Source organism: Phaethon aethereus, assembly GCF_964289735.1.
Source record: "Phaethon aethereus genome assembly, chromosome: 11".
NCBI lineage: Eukaryota > Metazoa > Chordata > Aves > Phaethontiformes > Phaethontidae > Phaethon > Phaethon aethereus.
Genome location: NC_138587.1, coordinates 24,230,634 through 24,254,682, shown reverse-complemented (window position 1 = coordinate 24,254,682; position 24,049 = coordinate 24,230,634). Strand labels below are relative to the sequence as shown.

Sequence of the window (24,049 nt, the reverse complement as noted above, 5' to 3'; positions counted from 1 at the left end):
TCGACATGAGCTCCCTGGAGCCGCGCAGGGCTGCGATGTGGCGCTGGGGTGGGACGCCGCTCTCTTTGGAGAGCTGTGCCAGGCTAGAAACTCCAGCTTTGGCAGGGAAGGCCAGACACCGACAACAAAGGCGAGAGCGTCAGAGAAAGAAATTACCTGAAGAAAGCCAGAGGACTGTGTGGCCAACCCTGCCAGCCGAAATCCTGCCCCAGGACGTGCTAGAAACGCCCGGTACGCCCCGAGCACCACCTCCGGGGTTGTGCTGGGTATGACACTTGCTCCCTGAGACCACGAAGTGGCAGCACTTGCAAACTTCCAGCAAATTCTCTTTTTTAATTTTTTTAAACTCTCAGGCTAGCTGGAGCTGTCGCTCGTAAGAAGATGTATACGGCGTGTATCCACGCGCGCATTCAAGTCCTCACTAAATCCTTTCTTACCTCCTACCTGGCAACTTGTGCCTACCTTGTAAGGCTTCGGAAGTCCTGGCCTGTCCGTTGCGACATGCTGACTTCCTGCTTCAGTGCTACAAGTTCCCAAGACATCACTCAAAGCAAGGGGCCATAGTTTTATTATCTCTCTGTTTCACCAGTACCGGTATGTAGGTATAGCTTTTCCACATGTTTGGGTTAAGATGGCACGGAGGCAAAACAGGGCAAACCTTTCAGGATCTTGTGGACTAGCGGTCATCCATGCAACGGGCGTGTTTCCTGGGTAAGGGTGCGTCTTGGTGCTCGGAGACTTGCTACATAAGAGAAGCAAACTGTTTTAGTAAGAGGTGTCTGTGCGAGGGCAGTTGTGTCATTGAAGCATTTTATGTACCGGCCCGCAGACAGCTTCGCCTCCTGTGATTTTAATCCCTCCAGAAGATTTCTTTCCCTCTTCAACATAAACATTTTCTTTGCGGTTTTAACATGAGCTATAATTAGAAGTCACTCTGTGTCTGTGTCATACGAGAAATCCGTGTTTTCAAATACATTATAAAAATACCAGATTTTGCAGTAAAAAAAAATCTGCAGTAATAATGTATCCCTTTATCACAATTTGCAAAGCTAAGGTTCAGCCTCACTCCTCCGCAGCATTTATACCTAGGAAGGCATATTGTCCCCTATGCTCCACTGGGTAATTAAATGCTGGTGAAAATTTGTGCTAATGGGAGTTTTTACAATGCACAGATTTCCTTGTACTTCTTCCCTCAAGAAGTTAATATATCCCAGTGAATTAGATGCTTCACTGCAAGCTTTTCTTCGATGGCCAGAAGTTGCCCTGCTCTGTGGACTTGGTTAACTGCCCGTCGAATTTGCCTCACACATCTCGACTACACTTAAACAAGCGCGTGCAGTGCTGTGGCACAAGAAAAAATGCGAACTGCATATGGATATGACGAAAATGTAGACATGGTATTTTCAGCAGTTAAATTACTTGTGGAAAAGTAAACTGCGGCATTACTAATTATGCAATTAATTGTTTCAAACCGGACAGTTGTGCACGCGCGCACGCGTTCTCGCACACCGCACGGGACGGCCAGATAAATGCGCCCGTCGCGCACAAACGCCTTTTACCCCCCGAGGCTCTCGGGGCGGCCGCCACCGCAGGGTGCTGGGCCCGGGCGCTCCGCCTGCCCACGCCGCCGCCGGCAGCGCCTCCTCCGGGCCCGGGAGGCGGCGCCCCGGCAGGCCGCACCGCCCCGCCGGGCCGCACCACCCGGCCCCGGCCCCGGCCCGGCCCCGCTGCCATCCCCAGCAGGAAGGCCCGCAGCCCGCCGGCGGGCCGGGCAGGGCCGGGGCCGCCATGGCCGGTGAGTGCGGGGGGGAGGGAGCCCGGGGCGGCCGGGAGCGCGCGGGGGCCCCGCCGGCGGGGCCGCCTCAGGCAGGAGGCCGTCGCCTTCTGATGCGGCGGCGCTACGCCGCGAGGGCCTGTGGCTGTGGCCGCCGGGTGCGGCCGCGCGTTTCGCAAGGGCGAGCGTTTTGGTGCCTTCAGCGCCCCGTACTCGGGCCGCCGTCGGCGCGGCAGCTCTGAGGGAGGGCTTTGCCGCGTGAGCCGTGGCTCGCCCGTGGGTCCCCGTCGCTCGCCCGTGGGTCCCCGGGACGGGGTAACCGCCCCGCGGGTGACGCTTCGCGGGTGGTAGCGCGGCGCAGCCCCCGGGCCTGGGGAGCGGGCGACGAGCGCCGCCCGGCCGTGCCGCCTCTGGCCTCGGCGCCGGTTCTGTGCCGCGTCACGCCTCGCAGCTGGGCTCAGGGGCTCGGCGGCGGCCGTCGCAGGGCAGGTGGGAGTCGGTTGTGGGGCTGGCGGCCCGCAGAGGCGGTTAGGTGCGTGTCTGAGACGGAGCGCTTGCGTCACCCCGCCAAAGGCCGCAGCATGACGTGTTGACTTCGAGGTGTGGGCAGTGCCGTGCCGAATTTCACACCTCAGCGAGCTGGCCGCATGTCACATGGCAGCGACGAGAAATCTGCTGCTGACACACGGCCTCCATCTTGTGCTTGTTACGATTCTGCGCCTGTGGTGCATGCAAGCTGTCCTGATTACCTAAGGGCCTGTTGTTTTAGCCTCTGAAAGACGGAGAATGTGTATGAACTAGTGCCACGCTCGACTATCAAGAGCATTTTAATATTTTGCTCACTGTTTTATTATCTTTTCTATTTTTAAAAGATATTTCAGATAAAGATGAGTTACTGAACTGGCTGTCAGAGACTCTTGACTTCTGGCTACTAACTTGCCAGTAGCACCAGCACATGGCAGTGGGTGAGTGCGGCTGGGGAGGGTGGCACGTTGTCTTCCCCTCTGTATCGCCACTTCCAGCTCAGAGGAGCAGACCAGTTGCTCTTCATCGGGAGTGCACTTGGTAGCCAGTGCAATCTCAGACCATTTATCTGCAGCCAGATTCCTTCCTAAATTCTCAGCATGCCTTTCTTGGGCTCTTGAAAGGGAAAAGCCAAAACCTAAGTTAGTGTGAAGCTAACATTTTGTTGAGAGAGACTTTTTCAGCTCTTTCCTGAGATGCTTCATCAGGGAGTTTGCATGGACGCGTAGAATGGTGGGTCACGTGCCTTCAGGTTTTGGTTGTCAGCTTGCCTTTTATAAAGTTTATTAAAATAATCCAGGAGTTTTACAGGAAGTTGCAACTTGTGTTTGCATTGCACAGCAGATACCATTAAGGTTTCTGGAATGGATGTTTACAAATTATGTGTGGTGTTGCGAAGAACGTCAGAGAGATGTGTTGGGGTTTGTGTCTGCTGTATTTAAGTTTATCTGCTTGTGATGATCCTGTCTGTCTGCTTGGTAAATTGAAGGAGGCTTTTAAGGGAAAAACAAACAGAAGATGAAACCATAATGAAGATACAGTGGTGTCTGAGACAGTGTCAAGAGCCCTTACATAAATATTGGTGGAGTTACGAATTGGAAAGGTCTATCTGCCTGACTTAAGGTGGTTGGCAGCTCCCGGGGTTGCAGCGTGGATGAGAGCAGTTACATGTCACAGCATAGCGAGGGGGGCTGATCGCAACTTACGAATTTGAAATGCAGCTGGATGTATTAATTTACTGTGATAAACATGAGGTGGCAATGTAGACCCCAGTCAAAGGTGGCAGGTCCCTAGGGCCATGTGGTTTTATCCAGAACGGCAGTGAAAGTAGATCGTAGAGGAGTGTATGCAAGGGGGGCTGTGAGAGGCAAAACCCCATTTGATATTCCTTGTACAGTGTCGTGGTTTAACCTCAGCTGGCAACTAAGCCCCACACAGCCGCTCGCTCACTCACTCCCCACATGGTGGGATGGGAGAGAGAATCAGAAGAGTGAAAGTCAGAAAACTCGTGGTTGAGATAAAGACAGCTTAATAGGGAAAGCAAAAACTGCGCACATAGGCAAAGCAAAACAAGGAATTCATCGTCAGGTGGATGCTCAGCCATCTTCGGGAAAGCAGGGCTCCATCACATGTAATGGTGACTTGGGAGGACAAACGCCATCACTCTGGATGTGTTCCCCCCACCCTTCCTTCTTCTCCCTCCAGTTTTATATGCAGAGCATGATGCTGGTGAGGTGGGGTGAGAAGCAGAAGAGGCCTTGACACTGTAAGCACTGCTCAGCAATAACGAAAACATCCCTGTGTTATCAACACAGTTTTCATCTCAAATCCAAAACACAGCCCCATGTCATCTACTGTGAAGAAAATTAACTCTACCCCAGCCAAAACCAGCACATACAGAAAACAACATGGGGTCTTTTATGGTATGAATAATAAAGCAGAATCAAAATTACAAAGGGGTTTGGCAGCCACTATGACCTGAAAGTTCTGTTACGTGTTATCAGTGTGTTGTGCCAGTGGCGAGTGACACCTTCCGGGGACCCGGTGCCTCACCACAGGTGTATGGAGCAAGAGTGCCAACGCCACAGCGCTTGTCTGACATCCTGGCTGCTGCCAGGGTCTGGCATGCCGGTGCCTAGGTTAGGAGTGGTCTCTGAAAAACTGTGAGATCAGGAATATTAGATCAGGAATAGCTTTGGCAAGGGTAGCTCTGTCGCCCTTGACATTTTCCCTGCCGGTGCTGTAGAAGACAGTCTGGCACGTTACAGTTGCATACAATCAGATTTTTTATGAGCCTTGTTACTTCCAGGAGGAGAATACATTTCAGCAGCCTTAAAATGCCAGTGCTTAGTATAGTGGCTGGGTCATTCTGCAGCTATTGCCAAGAAACCGAATTGCCCATTTGGAAGGAAGAACAGCAATGTGTAATTTTATGAAGGGTTGCAGCGGGGGTGATTTTTACCTGCAGGTGAAAAAATGGTGAATGTGTTGCTTTGTTACTGTCATTTGCTGCTTGTGTGTTTGTCATCGCTGATTTTGTGTCTTCTGTCCTTTGTTAGAGGAGCTGCTGGCTACAAATAACCGGTAATGTCTTGCTTTTTTCTGATATATCTTAATTATACGTGTACTTCTCTCCTTCCGTGTGTGTGGTCGGGTACAGGCTGTGTATGTTAGCACGGTGCGTATATGCTGTATCCCAGAGCCCTTTTGTGCTTTGGGTAAGAGAAAAAAGCAGTTGTGTATGATGTGTCATGGGCTTGTAGTAATTATAAGTCAGTAACATTAAATTATTAGTCATGTTTTCTTCTGAACTGTCAAAGACATTTCCTATGAGTAAGGAAAGGTACCTTTAAGTACCTGAAGCTACCTTTAGGTCAGCTTCAGTGACGTGGTATCGTCTCGGCTGTATTTGCTGCCCCTCTTCAGTGAGGCTGAGCTCAGTCCACTGCCCACCCTCCAGCTACGTCGAAGCCTGCAGACCCTCTGCTGCAGCTGCATGCCTGAGCAACCCTGCGGCTGGGCCCAAAGCCTGTGGGCAGGATTAAGCCCAGTTAGATTAATGTCCTGGCGGAGCAGAAGGTGTAACTGCAGTAACATCAAATTACAAATTCAGAGTTAGGTGCAATCCTTGTGCTGTCTGAAGGCGTTAAAATCCCTGGCAATGCCACGCCTGTGCCGTAAACCGTGGTTAATTGAGCTGGTCTCACACATTTGCTGCTCTGAACTTTCTAGGCAAGCACTGGCTGACAGTCCAACAGTCCTTTTAATGCTGGGGTGACTCCTGCTTAAAAACAAAGTCTTCTTAGCGTAAAGATTTTAAATTTTCCTTGAGATAACTGTTGTCTCTTTGAGGCAGTGAGATAAAAGGTGGATTTGCAAACTATCCCAACCAACCACTCCCTAGATTCTTAAGACCTGACAGCACATCAGTAGCCTTGCTGCAGTTGTGAAGTTACCTGGTTTGGGGTTTCTGTTGTGTTCAATATTAAAAAGCTGGTGCTCATGAACAGTGATTGTAAAACTTCATAGCATGGTCATGTTTGTACACCTGTAACTGGGCCATGGCTGGCAGCGCGTGGGAGCAAGTCCATGCCATAACAAAACTGCTGGAGCTCCTGGGGCAAGCTGGGACCAGGAGCATCGCGTGGTGGCTTCAAATGCACACATGGGCTTTCCAGATACCCTTATCACTCCAAAGCAGGGTGCTACGTTCCAGCCTCTAGGATTGGTGGGGCTTTTTTGGTTTGTTTTCTGTAGTGGAAAAAAAATAGCTGGAGCACAATTCTGCAGTGGTGGGTGGTGTCAGTGGGAAGTTTCACTTCTCTGGTCTACCAGAAGCCTGAAGGCAGTTTCTTGTGTGGTTTGGGCAGAGATTTCTCAGTTAGAGGAGAGTCAAAACATTTCGAAAGAGAGAGGTGAAATACTGGAAGGGTGAGGTACTTCTACTCTGCTTGGTCTTTTTGCGCTAGTGTTGAGCTTGATAACTGTTCTTCAGGAAATTTTAAACTTTGCACCCCAGCCTAAACACTGAACTGATTTGGAGGTGGTGAAGGTGCAGGCAGGTGGAACACTTTGGTGGGAATGGGGAGGAAGCAGACTGCTTCATGGGTGCTTCTTAAAAATGGAGCATCCCACAGGATGGGAGAAGCATCCTGCAGATGCTGGAGCCAGGCGTAAGACCTGTCCTTGGCAGGCACAGTTTAGCAGTAGCTGGAGGCCAAGAGCATTGTCTCATTCTCTTTTTCTCTCCTTTTGGCTTAGATTGGAAGAAAACATAGCCTCACCTAAAATCTCAGAGAGGCTTATGCCCCATCGTACAGTGCACCAGCACGCAGGTTTCAGATGGCACCAAAAAGCCCTCAGTAAGACTGTAATGGTTTAATGAGTGTGCGTAAATGAAAAGTGCCGCAAGGACATACAGTGCTCCTGACTGCTCAGAAAATGATCTTGGCTTAAATGCAATCTTCAGTTGGTCACAGTTAACTTCACTGGTGTAATTGCTGCTAATAGACTTCTGCATGCTGCCTGTGCGGGGATCAGTAATGACAAGGCAGCAACAGAGCAAGAAGCAGGGAAGGGGATGACACTTTGAGCCTGCTTTTATTTTACTTTGTATACTCATTCTGCCGGATCCTTGTCATGCTCTTATCACTTGCTGTGGTTTGTTGTTTGAATGTCACGGTGTTATTTGAAGTTTAATTGCTCAGCTAGCTGGAAGACCCTGGTTTAATGCATGTTTTTCTAAGTTTACAGAAGGTATAGAGTTGTTGGTGACACTGAGAATCACTACAAATCATGTAGGTGAGGCAGACGAAAGAGGAAGAAGCTGCAGGGACTGTAGCACTTCATTCCCCAAAAAGTATTTGCATGAATAGACACAACTTCACAGTCTCCTTGTCCTTGCCTCAGCCTTTTGTGCATGCCAATGAGTTCATTTGAAGAGGAGAAGTTTGATCTCAGCCCTGAATCAGATAACATGGAACTTCTTGCAACAAAGGGGAGTTGCACAGCAAGTATGTCAGTGCAGTATGTTTCTGACAGTACTCTAAAAAACTGCCATGACAGCGAGCCGTGGAAAAGCGAGGCCTTAGAAATGCATGGAAATAATACGGTGTTTGTATACAAAGTAAGAATGTAACTGAAATCCTGTTGTGCCTGTAGAATCATAGCTTTCTATGCAGTATTAATAGCTGTGTGTTCTTGTTTGAATAGGAGTGACCCTGGCACTGGAGAAGTTACTAGTGCGTGATGGTCACACTGGGAGTTTTTCCTGAACCCTTTCCTGTAAATGCTGTTAGTGCTACACAGGTACAGAAAAAGGACAGTGTAATACAAAAAAAAAACCAGTTATGATATAGAAAGGGCAAGGGCTGTGCATAGGTGCACTGCATCATGCCAAAGTTTTCTGGCTCTTTTCATTCTTTTGTTTATCTTCTCTAAATTGCAGGGCACAAAGGGCTGATGGTTATGTAATTTTTGGTAGCCAAAATACTGTAAAACCTATGCATTTGCTTTAAATGGGGAATGTGCTGGGAGTGTGGTGGGGGTGAGGGTGTTTTGGTTTTGTTTTCTATGCTGCTTGGTTATAAAGTGCTGTACTGACATTTTAACACTTATTTCAGACATGGTCATAGACATTCCCTTTCTAAATCTGATAAGGGCACAGTAACCCGTGGAACGAGTCTGTGCCTGTATCTTAATCTAGCGACTATAGACATGCAGCTATAGGGAAAGCTATGCTCCTGCAAAATGCATTGCTGTCAAATTGGAAATTGTACTTAAAACAAGTCTGGATTTGTGTATTTGCAGAGGTTTGGGTTAATAGAAAAAGATGTGTTTTATTTGTATGCTTATTTGAGTGTACTACCGTGGTAAAAACGTACTGCTTTTTGAATGTCCTTTCTCCCCGCTCTCACGTGAAGGGAAGGCAGAAATCCTTCCCTAAAAAACTTCATGGCTCTTTGGCAGAGATGCTGTTTCTGATGTTCCAGTTCTGTTTCAGTCTGAGCAGTTTCCGCAGGGCATGTTGCTGAAGTCTCCTGTTAGACCAAAGGCAGCAATAAACTCCTGGAGGGTTGGGTGATGTTAGGGCCAAATCACCCCAGCTCAGTCAGCCCGCGGCTTTGGCTGTGCAAGCTTCTCTGCGTCCCGTCCCACCCCACCCCTCGCTGCACTTGCAGTTGTCAGGTGCTAAGCAGCAGGCAAAGGCCAGCCCTGTGCTGTATACTGGTGTCAGTAATGTGCATCATTTGAAGCCAAATTTATGTCCTCTTACCATTCTACATCAGAGAGAACCTCTCTCTCTGAAATATGTATTTACATAAAAAAATTTGTAAAACACATCAGTTTTAAACTCCATAATCTGACTTCATAAATGATAGAAAATTTATCTTCAGTGATTTAACAATTTTAGGATTGTATTTGTTTAGATATCCATCAGTGCTTGACATCTAAATAACGTAGAACCTTCTCCCTTTGGAAGGAGAGAGGCAGCATGAGTAACCAGCCAGGAGTTAACATTTGTGTAATTTTAAGTGGATGGGTCTTTGAAAGCACATGGCTATGTTGTGTTTCCCTAATAGATAGTTCAGCTGTCTAAAATTATGTGATGGTGGTAATTTTATTTTAGCTAAATAGTTTTTATTTTTATTTTATTTTAGTTAAATAACTACTGTTAGGAAAATTAAATTTACAGAATTTTAAAATGTCTTGCTAATTAACTGTTCTGGTTTGTTCTTTGTATCATTTTTTTCTCTAGATCAGTCATATTGTCATCGGCTGCAACACGACATGTATTTTCTTACAAGCAGTAGCCGACTGAATGAGCAAGTGGTTGATAAAATTATTCTTCAGCTTAACAGAGTCTACCCCCAAATTCTTACCAATGCAGAAGCAGAAAAGGTAATTTGATGAATTTTGCTCTATCTCTGAATGTTGCATTGTTTTTTGCGGGTCAGTAGCTGAGATGCCCTCTTCCCGACTTGACTCTTGGTGTCACATGCAGCTGGCCTTCCTCACCTCTTACTTGCTGACCAGTTGTATCTGGGATCTCATATCAGAGAAGTCAGAGGGCTGGCATGTTCCCTGTGCCAAGTGGTTATGAGAGAGGGCACTCTCTTCAGCAGCCACGGTCCCCGTCACGACATCCGATGCCATGCGTGCAGAAGCACACTATCTTATAACCACTCTGTGGGCAGGACTGCATCCATTGTGTGACCAAATGTTGTGCATGCCTGCCTTCTCACATGAGTTGGTGTGGAGCGTCATGTCAGATGATCTGTGCTGCATCCAGCTGTGTCCACAAAATCATCTACATTAGCTTGATCAGTTTTAGTTGCCTATCAATGTGATTAATAACTGTGGGTATTGGTAGAGAAGGGAGGCATTAGTCCCACCGATAAGTGTGGGAGCTGTGGGAAGTGGGTGGAATTAGTAACATCTTCCAGTGGTGCTGCTGTGTATGGAGGAAGGCTGCCCTCCCTGGCATGAAGCTTTCAAAAATGGATAGCTCTTTTTAGGGAGGAAGATCTTTTAAACTTGTTTGGAATGAAAGTTGAAGTCAGTTAAAAGCTTCCCAGATCCTGCTTGTAACAGTTTGTACTTGCCCTCTGCTGACTTCATTGTCTGCACAAGGCTTAGGGTTTTGGCATGTCAGTATTTTAACATTAGGAAAAATAGGTCTAATTCTGTCATAATCAAACTCCATGGGGACAAATAGTGTTTTGGTGGTGTAGAGCAGAGCTAGATCATCAGCTGAGCTGGTGTAGCCACTCAGTTATGATAAACAGTGTGACATGCACAACTAAAGATCATTTCATTCCCTCAAGAGCTTCAAAATAAATGCATAAAGAATCTGAGAAACGTAATTTGTGACTTCTGCACTTAGCCGACAGAAATGAACTGCTTTCACATAGGTCCAGGCAAGTTTCTGTATACTCTATTGAGTGTTCAGGAAGCTTACAATCTCAGCTACATCCCATAGACCTTGTGGGAATTTTCACGGAGTAAGGAGTGTTGTATAAGGTACATGGCATTGCTGTTCCCCCTAGAGCAGGAATCGATCCTAAGTGTACTACAAAGGTTGTCTGCTGTACTGGTCTGAAATATAGTGCTTTGCTGAGAATGGCTTTGGTCGTTTTCCAGATAAACTGAAGTCAGTTTGATGTGTGTAAGACTAGGTACGCGTTTGCATTGTCTTTGTAAGGTCTGCTAGTATTCTTCACATTTTGGACTACAGAAAAAAAAGTACTTTCTTCTGCAGCTGCTTGCCATGTTGCCTGAGTAATGAGAATTTGTACATGTTGCACTGGGTGCGCAGCAGTTAATTGTGCTGGAAACAATGAAACATGTAATCTTGGGGTGATGAACACTCTGATATTGGGACTAATATAAACAGTATAAAGTACTTTTTCGGGATCACCCGGCAAGGTGATTGCAATTACTAGATAACTAAGGGAAAATTTGAAAACATAAAACTTTATTATAAGATTTGTTGATACTTTCTGTGAACAGCTGTCAGAATCAAATTGTAGAATAGCAAGTGTTAGTTTGAATGAAGAGAAGACATCAAATGCAGAGTAGCTGTCACTTTATCAGGACAGAAAAAAGAACAAGGGAGGGCAGAGGCAATCAAGCAATCAAGCAATGCTGACCAGATGGAGCTCAGTGTCTTGAAGACTGTTATGCAACGCATGTATATCCTTTTTAGGTTCCCCTCATTTTTTTTGGCCCATTCTTTTAGCAAATGTAAAACAAATTCCATACCTTTGCTCCCTGGCATACTGTAAAGTCATGTAAAATTGATCTCCAGCTGCTGTAAGCTTTCTTCTGACGAGTGCTTCTCTCTTACAGTTCAGGAATCCGAGGGCATCACTCCATACCAGACTTTCAGATCTGATAAAGCACCTTCAAAAGAAAGGAGACAGACACTGTCAAGAGTTCTACAGGGCTTTACAGATCAATGCTGAACAGCTGTATAATGACCTGCCAAGCAGGAAAATCTTGAGTAAGTTGATTTGTAAGTTGACTGAGTTGTGTATTTCCTCATCAGTGTATTACAAAACCTCATTTCAGATGAGGTTTAGGTTATTTAAATAACCTGTTTAGGTTATTTAAATAGTTTTTGGGGTACACCTTAATTCTGCTGACTGGAATTTTTCCAAAAGCCGTAAGGGGATTTGACTGCATAGTTCTTGTTATTTGTTGACTAGTGTGGGCAGTCCAAAACTCTTTCGTTGCTTTGAAATATGAAATATGTCTTTAAAACAGTTTAAGTACAATGTGTAAGACAGCAATGTAATTTGTATGAAGTACAATTTCTCTTTTCATAACCATTGCTTTTTAATAGCTTCTTTATTTCCTTTGTGTTTATTCTGACTTGTTTGTAATGTTCTTATGTGCTACCTTAAATTTGTTAAGCTTAAAACTCTGGTGGCCCAGAAGCTTGTCTTTCCCTCAATCCGTAAATCTCCTAGTTGTGTCAAGTTTAACATGAAGCAAACATTCTTAGGCCTTTGCAATGATGGACTGTGATATTAATCACTTAGGACTTGTTTTGTGTAGCTGAGAGGCCTGACGGATGTCCGTAAAGCTGCCCCCCAAATACACATGTATGCACTTCAGAAGGACTGAAGCTCAAACATACTTGATTCTATACTGCAAAGGAGCTCATTTCTTACAGGAGAAGTATCAAGCCTGACTTGCCAACCTGGGATAATGCTTTCTGTGTGTTGGTGTTTCTTCCCCCCGTTCCCCGCCCCGAACTGGAGAAAAGGTGGGAAATATATTGAGGCATCCCACATGCTGAAATGACTTAAGGAGCTTGAGAGAAGGCTCCCACGTTTAAGTTAATGAAGCTGCAAAGGGACTGCAGTTTAAGAAATCCTTATAAAGTATCTAACAGCACTAATGCTTCACCAGTCAATTGATTTCTAGTTGTAAGAAACTCCACAGTTAGGTGCCAGGGGAAATGTTAGACATGTAGGTCAAACTCCAGTGAAATTGAAACCGTTACACCAAAAGTTCGTAGGTTTTTAAAAAAACCCAACAGTTAGACTTCTTTTATTTCTGGAGTGAAAATGGCATGTAAAATTCTAATTGCCTTTGAAGCTACTGCATTGTGTAGCTTCATTTCACCTTTCATTTTGAAGGAAAAGGTTTGTACCTACTCAGCACAAATACATACAGGTGGAAGACTGCAACCATTTTCCTGCCTGCACAGGGAAGCTGCAAAGTTACCCCATGTCTCCACATCCGTACCTGAACCCTCTTGAACGGGGAAAGTCAGGGATGGAGAATGCCTCAGAATCTGATGAGTGTGATTCCAAATTGATTCAGCCTCGCAGCAGCTTTAAGGCAGTGCTTTTGATCTGATATTCACCTTGTAGAAGTCCTGCTCTTTGAGGGAACAGGCTCTTAAATCAAATAGTCTTAGATCTATTGATTTTACCCAGGTATAGCTTGAGAGCAACAGGTTTTTCTGCCAGGCTGACCAAAAGGCAGTAGACAGCCTTTATTAATTAAGAGTGACTTAAGAAGTCTTAGTTGAGTCACTAAGAATAAAATTCCAAGAGCGTGTAGATGGTTTAGGAGTTTAAGCTCTGTTAATGTTCAATAATACTTTCTACAAGCCATTATTGAAAATGTATCTTAACATATGTGTACACAGTAGCCAAGGCCTGACTACCTCCCATATAGACGGTCTGAGTTCAGGTGGGTACTAGAAATAGCATAGGTGTGATCAAGTTCATCTGCACCCGTAAAACACTCCTTGGAAGTTGTGCAGATACTGCAGAGATGAACTCTCATGCTGCGTCGTGCTGTGGTCATGCCTGGGCAAACCAGCTGAAAGGGAACTTGCACAGGGTGTCTGTGGGATGTATCTTGGTACACTCTCTTATGTTACCATCCTCCAAACGATGAGAATAGTTTAAATAACTGAGTTAAAATACTACTACGTGATGAGAGTCTGCAGTTTCCTTATATTGACCTGAGAAGGAATTATCGAGATAATTGGGTTAGTACGTTTGCTGCTTCTTATGAGTTCTGTAACTAAACCAAATGTCTGCAGTCTGGATGGAATGGTCGATAGACATCTGTGCAGCATTTTAAGCTAAAACTGCAAACAATTTTATTCTTCAGGAAAAGCTCCCTTTTCAATCTGAGGTGTTATTTCTCATTTAAGTGAACTTGAACATCTTGAGTATTAAAGGTATTTTCCTTCTGACTTCTAACACGAACAATTTTTATGTTACTCACAGTGGTAACTCTGCTAAATTTGTCAACTTTAGCACAGAGCATTTACAGAATTGACACTAGAACTTGTAAATGTGAGGTAAAAGGGAATCCCTAACATGGGGACTTTGTTCTAAATGCAGACTGAACTGGAACAAGCAGCATTTTAAACACCTGGAGAAATTACTGGTGAGGACACTGGTGAACGATGGCCAGGGCAGAGTTCTGTAATAGATTACATGCCACTGTACACAGGGAAATGTTTTCTATGGAGGAAATCGCTTCAAAGATTTCATTTTTAAAACAATTTTAAACTTTGTGCTAGAACAAAATTTCTTTGCCTCAGGCATAGCATTGCAAGTGAAACGTTGAGCAATGTCTCGGAATTCCCACTAGAGGGTGGGTAAGGCACATGGCAGGAGCAGCTTCCGTGCTTGTGAAGCCAAACAGGATCTTCCAAGTGACTCAGGGAATGTTTTTATTTCTCTCAATGCTGATGTAGACTAGAAGCATAAAGGATCAGATCAGCCTCAGACGGCGACAGCCTGACGAAAGTGCAGCCCTTTGACTGTGGTTTCCTGTGAAGCGCGAGGATTTCTTAAGAATACATAGGGAGGACATCCCTCAGAACGGGCAGGCTGTGTGAGACTGCCGTTGATACAGAGCGTGGAGGCTGTGCAGCAATCCTTTCTGCTTCAGCAACTCTCGAGCTTTGCAGCAAGGTGCTTCAGATGTTTCTGTTCTGCTTGAATGTCATGCCCTGTCGCCCCGCCGAGAGGCACGTATTTAGCAGGGAGACAGATGTTCGCTCCCTAATGTTGGCTGACAGCAGGTCCCCTTTGCTGACTTGGTGTACAGGGCGGTTTTCCAAAGCACCTCACCTAGCTCCAGATGGTCGTGCAGAAGAAGGAAATCAGTTGAAACCAAACAGTCTCAAATTCTTCCCTATTGACAGCCAAATTTGGAGCTCTCACTTTTTTTTTCTCTCTCTCTCTCTTTTTTTTTTTTTTTTAAACCTTCTTGACCACAAAGAGGTTTGGCTAAAATATTTTGCAGATTCATGATGCATTAAAGGAAAGTTACTTCTCTGCCATTTATGATGGCAGCGGTGTTCTTGGTGTTGCACACGCATCCTGCAGACAATGTTATCTGCACATTTGTATGGCAAAGGCACTTCTAAAAGAGCTGCAGGTCCTTCTGCCCAAAGCAGAAACTGCTTTATTGCTGTGGAGCACCTTGTGTTAAGGTCAGCCTCCTTTTCTACTAGAATTTGCAGAAAGATAGAGGCAAAAATTATTGGTGCCAAATGTTAGCATGTAGTACTGTCGAAGATGCTGTAGACGTCTTTAGCTGAGACCAGAACTTAGATGAACAAACTGCTTGGCGCAGATTATTTAAGTGCTTCATCTGCCAGATACATGCCCGGAGATTTACTCAAGAACAGAAAGAATGCTGATGCATTAAATTGTAGGGGTGTTTTCAGATTAGCACATATATTAATAAATAGTGTGTACTTATTACAATGAAAAGCTCTGGCATTATGGAAGGATTATCTCCTGCTTTCCTCACTTGGGAAACAAGTGAATGTTATGTACATGGTTAGTGCTTAACCAGATCAGAGGTGTTGCTGCAGCCATTTATAGTTGCACTCAAATGACTATATGTCTTTTGATCAACATATATCCAGAATTTAACTATAGCAGTCATTTACCTTTGCAGGGGTTAATATTTTATGTCAAAATTGGATGTTCTTCTGAAATGTGTTGTTTTGCACATTTTGCATGTGCTGATTATGTTCGTTTGTTTGCTTGAGCTGAATACTAACTTTTCATGTGTTGCTTTTATTTCTAGAAACCACAGATTCCACAGAGATAGACACTGACAAGGAGAAATATATGCTAAATGACAGGGGTAAATAAATGCATACAAGTGTCACCGCATGGAATGGCTTTTCAGATTATGATGCAATTTATTTTATCATGTAATTTGCATTTCATATAACAAATACTTTGTTTTATGATGTCTTTACTGTCACAAGCTAAGTGGAATTAATGGAGAAAAACGTACTGAGCTGCTGTTGAGGAAACCAGTGCCAGAAATTCAAGAGACTGTAGAGTTTAATCAATATTTACAATGGTATTTTTACTTGCCCTGTTATAGCTAAACTCTTTAATTTCCTATGATTTTTTCAGTGCTTGAATAGTAAGGTCTATTCAGCTGCTGCTGCTGTCATTTTGCACAAAGCCATCAATAATTCTGTGGAAAACTTCAATAAAAATAATTTTTTGAAAAATTGGAAAACTTTCAAATTTTGTCAATTTTTTTAAGCTTTCAATTTAAGTACAAGTCATTTGAAAACAAAGACAGAAAGTAAGATGAGCAAGGGTGAACTTAAATATATTTTCCTTAGGAAAACATGTTGATTTTTTTTTTTTCCCCCCCTTCCTTTGTTCAATGCCCAGATTACAGAGGCAAATATTTTGTTCACTAAAAGATATTTTGAAAAGGAATTGAAGATCTGAAAGAAAACTGAAGAATTTTCAAAATTTATAATGAACTATTTTATTGTTTAAGTTTAATTGATATTTTATTTAGAAATTTGGATACAATTATGAGATAATAAAAGCACGTTCTATGAATTATGCCTCTTTGCCAGTTTTCCCCCTGAGAGAAAAATGAAACAAGGGGCAGAAACACACTTTAACTCAATGTATATTTTTGCCTATGTTGTTGTTACTTTGAATATCGAACCAAATTGCTATTCAGATTTTTCACATCACCATTGCTGACTGCAGCATAACGGTACAGGAAGAACAGAGAAGGTGCTTGGAGATAAGAAAATGAAATAATTTCCATTTTACTCACGCTGATGAAAGAGCTGGCCTCAGAGTGGAGATTGTCTGGCTGCTAGGCACCCTCGCTGGGAGATTACGTCTGAAGGAGCAGCTGAGTCCTCGCTCCTTTGCTGTTTGTCCAATGTCCTTGTCGGTGTGGTCAGCTCCGCTCATTTCCTGGTCTGTAGGACATTTGTCCTTAGATTGGCAGGTGCAGTTTAATTTTAGCTATATTTAAAGTGAAGTAGTAAATAGAAACAGAATATTAGATAATAAAGAAGCCAATGTAAATCTTCACGAGGTTCTGTCTGTGGATAAGTATGAATTAGAAGGGTTTTATTGAGCATCAATACTGAGCATCAGTGTTAAACTGCATGTAATTCCAGGCAGGCACGTGAAGGAAGTGTTTCCAGTGGGAGATTTGTTTTAGATGTGTGTGGCTCTGCATTTCAGCTTCCAGCAGAACTGTAAACAGCAGCAAGAATATTTGCTCTTGTCATGAAAGTGGAGTCTGTGGGACGTCTGTGGGGAAAAAACAAAACCCTAAAAATCTGCTTCTAAGGGACTGCAGTCTCATGCGATGTACTCTTAGCCACGGGCGGTGCATTGGCCCAGTGGGATTAAAATGTGACGCTGTGTGGTGAGGTCCCAGTAGTTTGGTTGGTATTTTGTTGTATTTTTTAAAGGTGTTTTTGCACAAAGTTTTCGAGTGAGAAAATATCTCAGAAAGCTTTCACTTAAATTTCATAGGGTATAGCTAGATGAACAGAGGCAAGCTGTGTCAAATGGTGTCAAAGCAACTGTAGTAAAAATTAATTTCAGTATAGTAAATGTGCTTCATAGTACATTAGCTACCGAACATACATAATTGTGAAGGTGTTAGCTTAATTTGAATACACTTAATTACGCATGTTAATAGCCATTGGTGATTTATGAACTGAGCTAAACTTCCACTGCTCTGTCCTGTTTTAATGTGTTTCCTCTTTCATTTTCTTTAGGTCCAGTGTTTTTCCTTGCTTGTTTTAGCGTTGCTGCAGGATTTGCATTGTTTTGGTATTGCTGTAACTCAGGTAATCTATTCTGGTGTTTTTTGTCTTGGTTGCCTTACTTCAGCGCAGGACGGGAGAGCAGTGTGCCTCTTGATCTAACACGGCTTACTTAATAGAGCGGGTCAGGGTGTCATCATTCATTAATGAGGTTAGGATACAAACTGCGCTTCAGACATGCCGAGATATAAATAATGGATAGTTTGCCTACAGAGGATGCCACAAATAGGGGCTCTTTTTAAAGACAGTAGTCATGTAAGCTCCTGTTGCTATAGCAATGGGTCATGATTGCCAACAGTCACGAGACAGACCCAAACCTTCTGGTTTGCACATCCCTTGGGAGCTGGTTGAAGCATGACCAGTGACAGGGCTGGAGGACACTGGCTCGATGTGCTGAGCTGGCGCAGCTGCAGCCGTTGCCCTGTTGCTGGCTCTGGGTGTTAGCTCTGCCTGTCGCCTGAAAGTCGCCTGCTTCACAGCAGCCAGCAGAGCAGAGCTCCTGCTCATCTGCACAGTCCTACCTTCCACGTACCCGACGTTGCGGTGAGAGTGGCAGCTCTGAGCAGAAAGTGCATTGATGCATCCACGTGGATCAACTTCAGCGAAGCAGTGAGTCAGTGCTAGTGGGAGAGATCCAGCATGAGAGAGTCGCTGATTCAGAGGTGTCACTTTCTCTCGAGTCTTCGCCTGGTGCTGTGGGAAGTGCCAGTCTTCACGCAGTAGATGGGGACCAGAATCCAAACTCCATTTTGGTTTAGTGCCTTCTGCCCCTCATACCCTGCTCACAGCAATTACAGCTGGACATTGTTCTTTACTATTTTTTTCGCAGACCTGTAGGCTACAGTAGCACCAGTTCATGGACATTTCAGATGATGTGGGAGGCTGGGCTGTGTTGCCCTTCATGCCCCGATCAGAGTCCCTCAGCTGAACTGTCCATGGAGTCAGGGTTTAAGGCTAAAAGGAAACCATTAGACCTTCGAGGCTAACACGTGTGTTTCCTTAGCTGCCATCACTTCCCTTCATCGGGTTCAGTCATCAGCATTTAATAGAAGCATTTTCAGAAAAGCATTCAGGGACTGATACAAAAAAACCAGAAAATCCATCGCTTCCCCTGATCCCAGTTAATTGTCCATAGCATTACAAGTGTGTGTCTTATTCTTAGTTTGAACTGGTTTCTGCTCCAGCCTATCACTTTTGTTAAAACATCTTGTCTTTCTCTCAGATTCAGATTGCAGAGTCCCTTAGTCCCTGTTTCTGTGCCAGCTGACATTTCACACTTTCTCCCTGTGGAGGTTCTTGTGCCTCAAGTCAGCTCTCTGTCTTTATTTTTGCTAAAATTAACAACTAATCTCTCCAAGTCTTTTGTTCCAAGGCTCTTTTTTCCAGTTTTTGAGGCTCTTTCCTGTCCCTATGCAGTATCTCAATGCCTCAGTGCTGTGTAACAGGGCCACCAGTCCTGGATGTGGTTCCAGGCTTGCACCATCCGTTGCCGTGCTCAGGTGTAAAGCTGCCCCGTTACCTAACTTGAACTTGCAGCAACGAATCCTAACAGATTCATCCTTATCCTGTCTGGGCTGTTGATGTAGACAATACTGAAGGAAATAGGCTTTCCACTAGAGTAATTTTTTTAATTGGTTTTTATTTTTTCTTGATGCTGCTTACTAGCTAGAATGAAACTTAACTGTGTTCACTTTCTCTTTTTCTTCCCATCTTCATGCCATTTTAGATACGAAAGTCATAGGAAGAGCCAGGAGGATCTTGGGCTTTTCTCCTATTATCATAGGAAGACACGTTAGAAATATTTGTATGTTGTATTTGGAAGACATATCAAGAAGTTAAGGAAAAGCTGCCTCTTCGCTTGTCTGTACAGTATACCTACCAAGGGAAGACAACGATGCATGAATATTAATGTACTATACTCTCATACCAAAGATTTTATTAACTAGCTTCATCAATAATTGTGTTGCCTCAAGATGTATTCCAAATTTCAGCTATATATGTCCTTCCTTATGGGAATGGACCATTTATTTTTGTAAATGCTTATTTTAAAATATTTATCGTTTGGATAAAAAATATTTTTAATACAAACTTTAAAATGATATCCTAAGTGGTCATGGGTCTTAAGCCATGTTTGCATATATGTGTTTTATACTGGAATGAAGGATCACAACTGTTTAAAGAATGCTAGCTTGACTCTTGTGACAATTAATTTAAGAAATGCACTTAAAAAAACACATGCACTCAAAGCCTTACTAAGAAATGGATTTCCATCTCAGGATTGTCTGTTTTGTCTAGATCCTTTATCCTTAGCGCCTGAGCTCCGGTGGGCACTGGCACCTATGGAGTTCATCAGTGCCAGTTACATGCGTATGCCTCGGACTTGCTGTGTTTTCTCATTCTCCTGTTCGTGCCTCATCCCAGCCTGCCTTGTTCATGTTCACACGCAGCTGTTGGCCGTGGTTTGAGTGTGCTGGAGCTGGTACAGACTGGTTCCCAGCCCACGGAGGGTCCCAGGGACTGGAATGTCTGATCTGAAGCACCTGAAACTACCAAGAAAATTTTTCAGGTTTATTTAGCTTTTTCTTTTCCAGTGAAGTGTTTTGCAGTCTGTATATTTAAGAAACTGAAATAATCCAAGATACTTTGCAGGGACTTAAGTGCCATGACATGGGGCTTTTTTTATGGCCAAAAATATATATACTTACTTGCAGAGCCTGAGGTTGTTCATAATGTCATTTGATGTTATGTTTTTCTTCTGTGAGTTGAAACCTGAAAAACTTGCAGAAACCACTGTAAGACAAATTCTTGAGAGAGATGCAGGGAGTCAGGGCTGCAAGTGAAGCAGCTTGGGGTTTCTTAGCTTTATGAACCTAACCTTGCTCCTGCCTTGCTTAGTACAAATGGCTTTCCTCTTCCAGGTGGGAGGTGCAATAGTTCTGAACTGGCTGTGAGAAATCACATTTTCAGTGGATAGTTCTTCAGTTGCCCACTCAAGAGCAGAAAGAACTTGGGAAGACCATGTCCCTGTACTTAGTGAGAATGACGCTTTGTGGCTCTTCATTCCCTGACTGAATGAAGAGATTCCCAGATCAAACCAAATGTCACCTGAATAAAGTTGCAGCTACACAAGAAGTTACCATGCACTGGAAAATTTTTTGCAAAATTTTGTCATTTGGAGTCGTTTTCTCAAAACAGTCATCCTGAAAATCATATTCCAGCTTCAAACTTTATTCATGCTATGAAAATGTCATTGTCTCCAAAGTAAATAATCTTGTAATAACTGTATTTCCTTCCAGGACAGCACTCATCTGGTACAGTAGCAAGCATACAGTCCAGAGGAGGAATTGAGTACAGGGCCAAATTTTCAAATAAAAGACCCAAAGAGCATTTGCAGGAAAACGCCTTGAGAGATGAAAAAGGGCTCAGATTTTACTCTTCTGATAAAATGTTTTTACCGATGGCATTTGAGTGTGGTTGGGACACGAGCCATCCCCACATAGATGTAGCCACAGTCTTCATTAGGTCAAATCTCAAGAACAGACAGCGCATCTTCATGGTTGTTGCTGGTGTGAGCGCAGCTCATCTCGAAACACCCGAGTGAAATCAAAGGGGCTACAGGGATCCTACTACAGCCACACTGTAAGTCAGCACACGCTGCTGGTTCAGTGTTTTTTCTGACCCTGGGAAGGCGAGCTCCCTGTTGCTGGGTTTACAGTGCTGACGGTGTCTGCACCAGCAGAGCGGGCTTGGCCATTTCTACAGAGCTGCAGCTGCTCCTCTGACCAGAGCTGGCGTTTCCCGAACGGCTCCCCCGGCGTAACCGTGCGGCACTCAGCGGAAGGGTTTTCTGCATAGACGGGCAGACGTACCCCGAGGTCAGCAGTGGGCCGGGGGCTGTTAGAAACACGTGATAGCCTGCTTGCTGCAGTGTGAAACGTGGAATGAGACAAATGCCATGCCAACAAAATGACACTCAGCAGAGCAGTTTGTTTAGACTTGTTTTCCCCTGCCTCCACCCCCCCAGCTCTTGCATCTCTTCCATCTAATCTCCATGGGGGCTCTTATTAGGGAGAAGACGGTGACGGAGCCGAGCGCGTTCCCTACAGAACTGGCTAACCGCGAGGCTCTGCTGCCCTTGTTACACAACAATCTGCTGTTGTGCTGCCTTCCATCTTGGGAAGCGCTTTAATTATAGTCTGTTGTTTTCCCTCTGCCTTGCCTCGTGTTTAAGGTGACAACAGGTGGGTTTTTTTTTCTCCAGCGAACCAGCTCTAATTTATGACATTTGAAATGACATCTTTCCCCACTGCTGCTTTACCTTCTATAGTGCCCCGTTTTAAGGGACTAGGAAAAATACCTCTGAAATCTAAAGGGGTTTTAAATCTTTGCCTTGAAGCTAACTTTGAAACCTCGTTAGAGGAACGGTATTCCATTTTACACAAAAAAAAGTTATTCAAAGTAATCGCAACAGTCACATCTCGTTTTAAAGCAGAAACGGAGGCTGCCTTGCTGCTAGGCAGATGCTTTCTGTTCCCATTATCCACTGTGTTACCCTTTGAATAACAGGTTGCAAATTGCTGTGAGCTGTTACTGAAACCTACAGAAGTTATCGGTGCCTTATCTAATCTGAAGGCGAGAAGCTGCTGTATTTAACTGGTTCAAGGGTGCCTCGCCGTGCCGGGAGCCCTCTCAGGTCGGTAAAACTGCCCTGGGAGCACCCTGGCTGTGCAGTAGGACATGGTCCTCCCAGTTCCTTCAAGCGAGTGGCTTTCTTGAGCCGTGAAAACCATATGGAATAGGAAAGTTTACTCAAGGCTATGGCTGTATTTCTCCCCTTTCTGAGGTTGCTCGACATGAGGATGCCTCTCGGGGAAGAAAAAAAATAATCCAGGATGAGCTATCGTCAGGGTTAGTGCCAGGAAGAGAGAGGAAAAATGAGTTTTGGTTCATCCCAGTGGTGTTAGTTAAAGGACCTGACAGCAAAGAGTAGAAAATAATCTGTTCCTTTATTAGTGCTAGTTACTAATGTAGAAAGTAAAAGTGAGACTATCTATAAAAATTGGCATGTGCATAGGTTGGGAGACATTCTTTTTCTTGGAAGATTTTTCTTTCACGAGCAAATGCCGAGGTTTAATACACTTCTCCGGAAGTGCATCTGTGCAGCGCACGCAGACAGCAGATGAAGTGGTAATTCCATACGCAGCTCCTGGAGGAAGCCTGTATGTACCGGCGTGGGAGTTGGGTCCTCCTAGGCAAGCAGCGTTATTTACCTGGAAATAAATCAAGTAGGGTCTTGGATGAGCCTGTCTGGCTGCAGAATTCCAGCTTCCCTGGCAAGAATAGCTTGGTGTTTGCTGCTGAACCTGTACTTGTACTTGGGAACGCGCTTCTCTTTACGTGCAGGGAAGTTGTCCTGGCTGTGTAAAATTCAGTAGGTGGTTACATGTGCAGAGGATGGAGGCTGTTCTTGTGAATGCCATGGTTCTTGTCCTGCGGACAGTAAATGTACAGGAGCTAATAAAAAGCAGCCACGTTTTCAACATACACTCTCTCACCTGGTGCAACTCTTGTTGAAGAAGTAAAATGTTTGCTTTTCCCCACAGCATAAGCAGCGTTGGGCCTTTAGCAGCATTACGGGCTAAGGAGCCAAGCGGCTGTTGCGTGAGGATGCGCTCCTGGGGGGCTGGACGTGGCTCTCGGGACGGAGGTGGGCAAGGGGAAGCTGTGGTCTCCGGAGGGTGGGCGGCTGCAGTGGGCTCCCCTGCCGACTTAGCCCGTGCTCTGCCGCGGGTGCCCGGCTGCCGCTCCCACCAGGGACCGTCCCCCTTCGCCGCTGTGTGACTCGTGCTGAATCCCGAGGGGAGGGAAGGGGGTGAGCTCCACGCTCTTCAGCCGGGGGCACTGCTGATACCGAGCCAAAAATCGGCTTCCTTCCCTGTGTTGTTTTTTATGAACGGGCTTTTTGATTTAAAGGAAAGCTGAACTGGCTCTGATTGTCTTGGTGGTAGTGTCAGGGCTCCCTAGACTCGGGGACAAGAGTCGGCCGGTGTGATAACCCCCAGGCAGTGCGTGCAGGCGGCTGGCCCGAGCTGCGGAAATAGTTAAGGCAGAGTGTCGGGGCCGCCTGCGTGCGGAGAGCGCTGGGAAGCAAAGTGACAGATCACACAATGAATTTGCACAATTCCATTTAAAGACAGACTGCTATTTAAAGTACTTCAGTGAACTATGATGTGCCTGCAAGCCAGAGCTGGAATAAAGTGATGATTCATTCTGGGACGTACTGGGCTACTTCATAGCTGCTGGCTGGAGTTTTCAAAGCTGCCGAGGCAAATTTACGCTCTTTGTTTCTTTCACTTGTGTTTTTTTTTTCTCATACTGTAATAAATTGAACATGTGCTTGGTCAAAATTTGCAGTTGTAGATGCTTTTCATTGCTGTTCTGTATGCACAAATGTTATTCCAGTGAGATGCCATGCCGTAGCTGTGTAATCAGCATTGCTGTTACGCGTGAGAAATGCAAAGAGTTTGCTGTACTTCACAGGTCCTGTGTTTTGTAACCAATCATTTCTCCTAATGTACATCATCTTGAATTCTGTAGCAATTAATGGAATTTGTTTTTTTTAAATGGGGTGAAGCTGG

The 24,049-nt window shown here is 44.7% G+C and overlaps 1 protein-coding gene across 1 annotated transcript; it reads left to right on the top strand.

Annotated features, from left to right (window-relative positions):
* Positions 1 to 1,788: 1,788 nt before the first annotated feature.
* Positions 1,789 to 19,324, top strand: CARD19 (caspase recruitment domain family member 19; the record flags this gene model as incomplete). Its single annotated transcript, XM_082004792.1, has 6 exons — positions 1,789 to 1,795; positions 9,021 to 9,199; positions 11,150 to 11,303; positions 15,383 to 15,442; positions 17,364 to 17,435; positions 19,138 to 19,324. 6 exons carry the CDS (start codon positions 1,789 to 1,791, stop codon positions 19,248 to 19,250), a joined length of 585 nt encoding a protein of 194 aa, XP_081860918.1. The 3' UTR covers positions 19,251 to 19,324.
* Between the last annotated feature and the right edge of the window lie 4,725 nt (positions 19,325 to 24,049).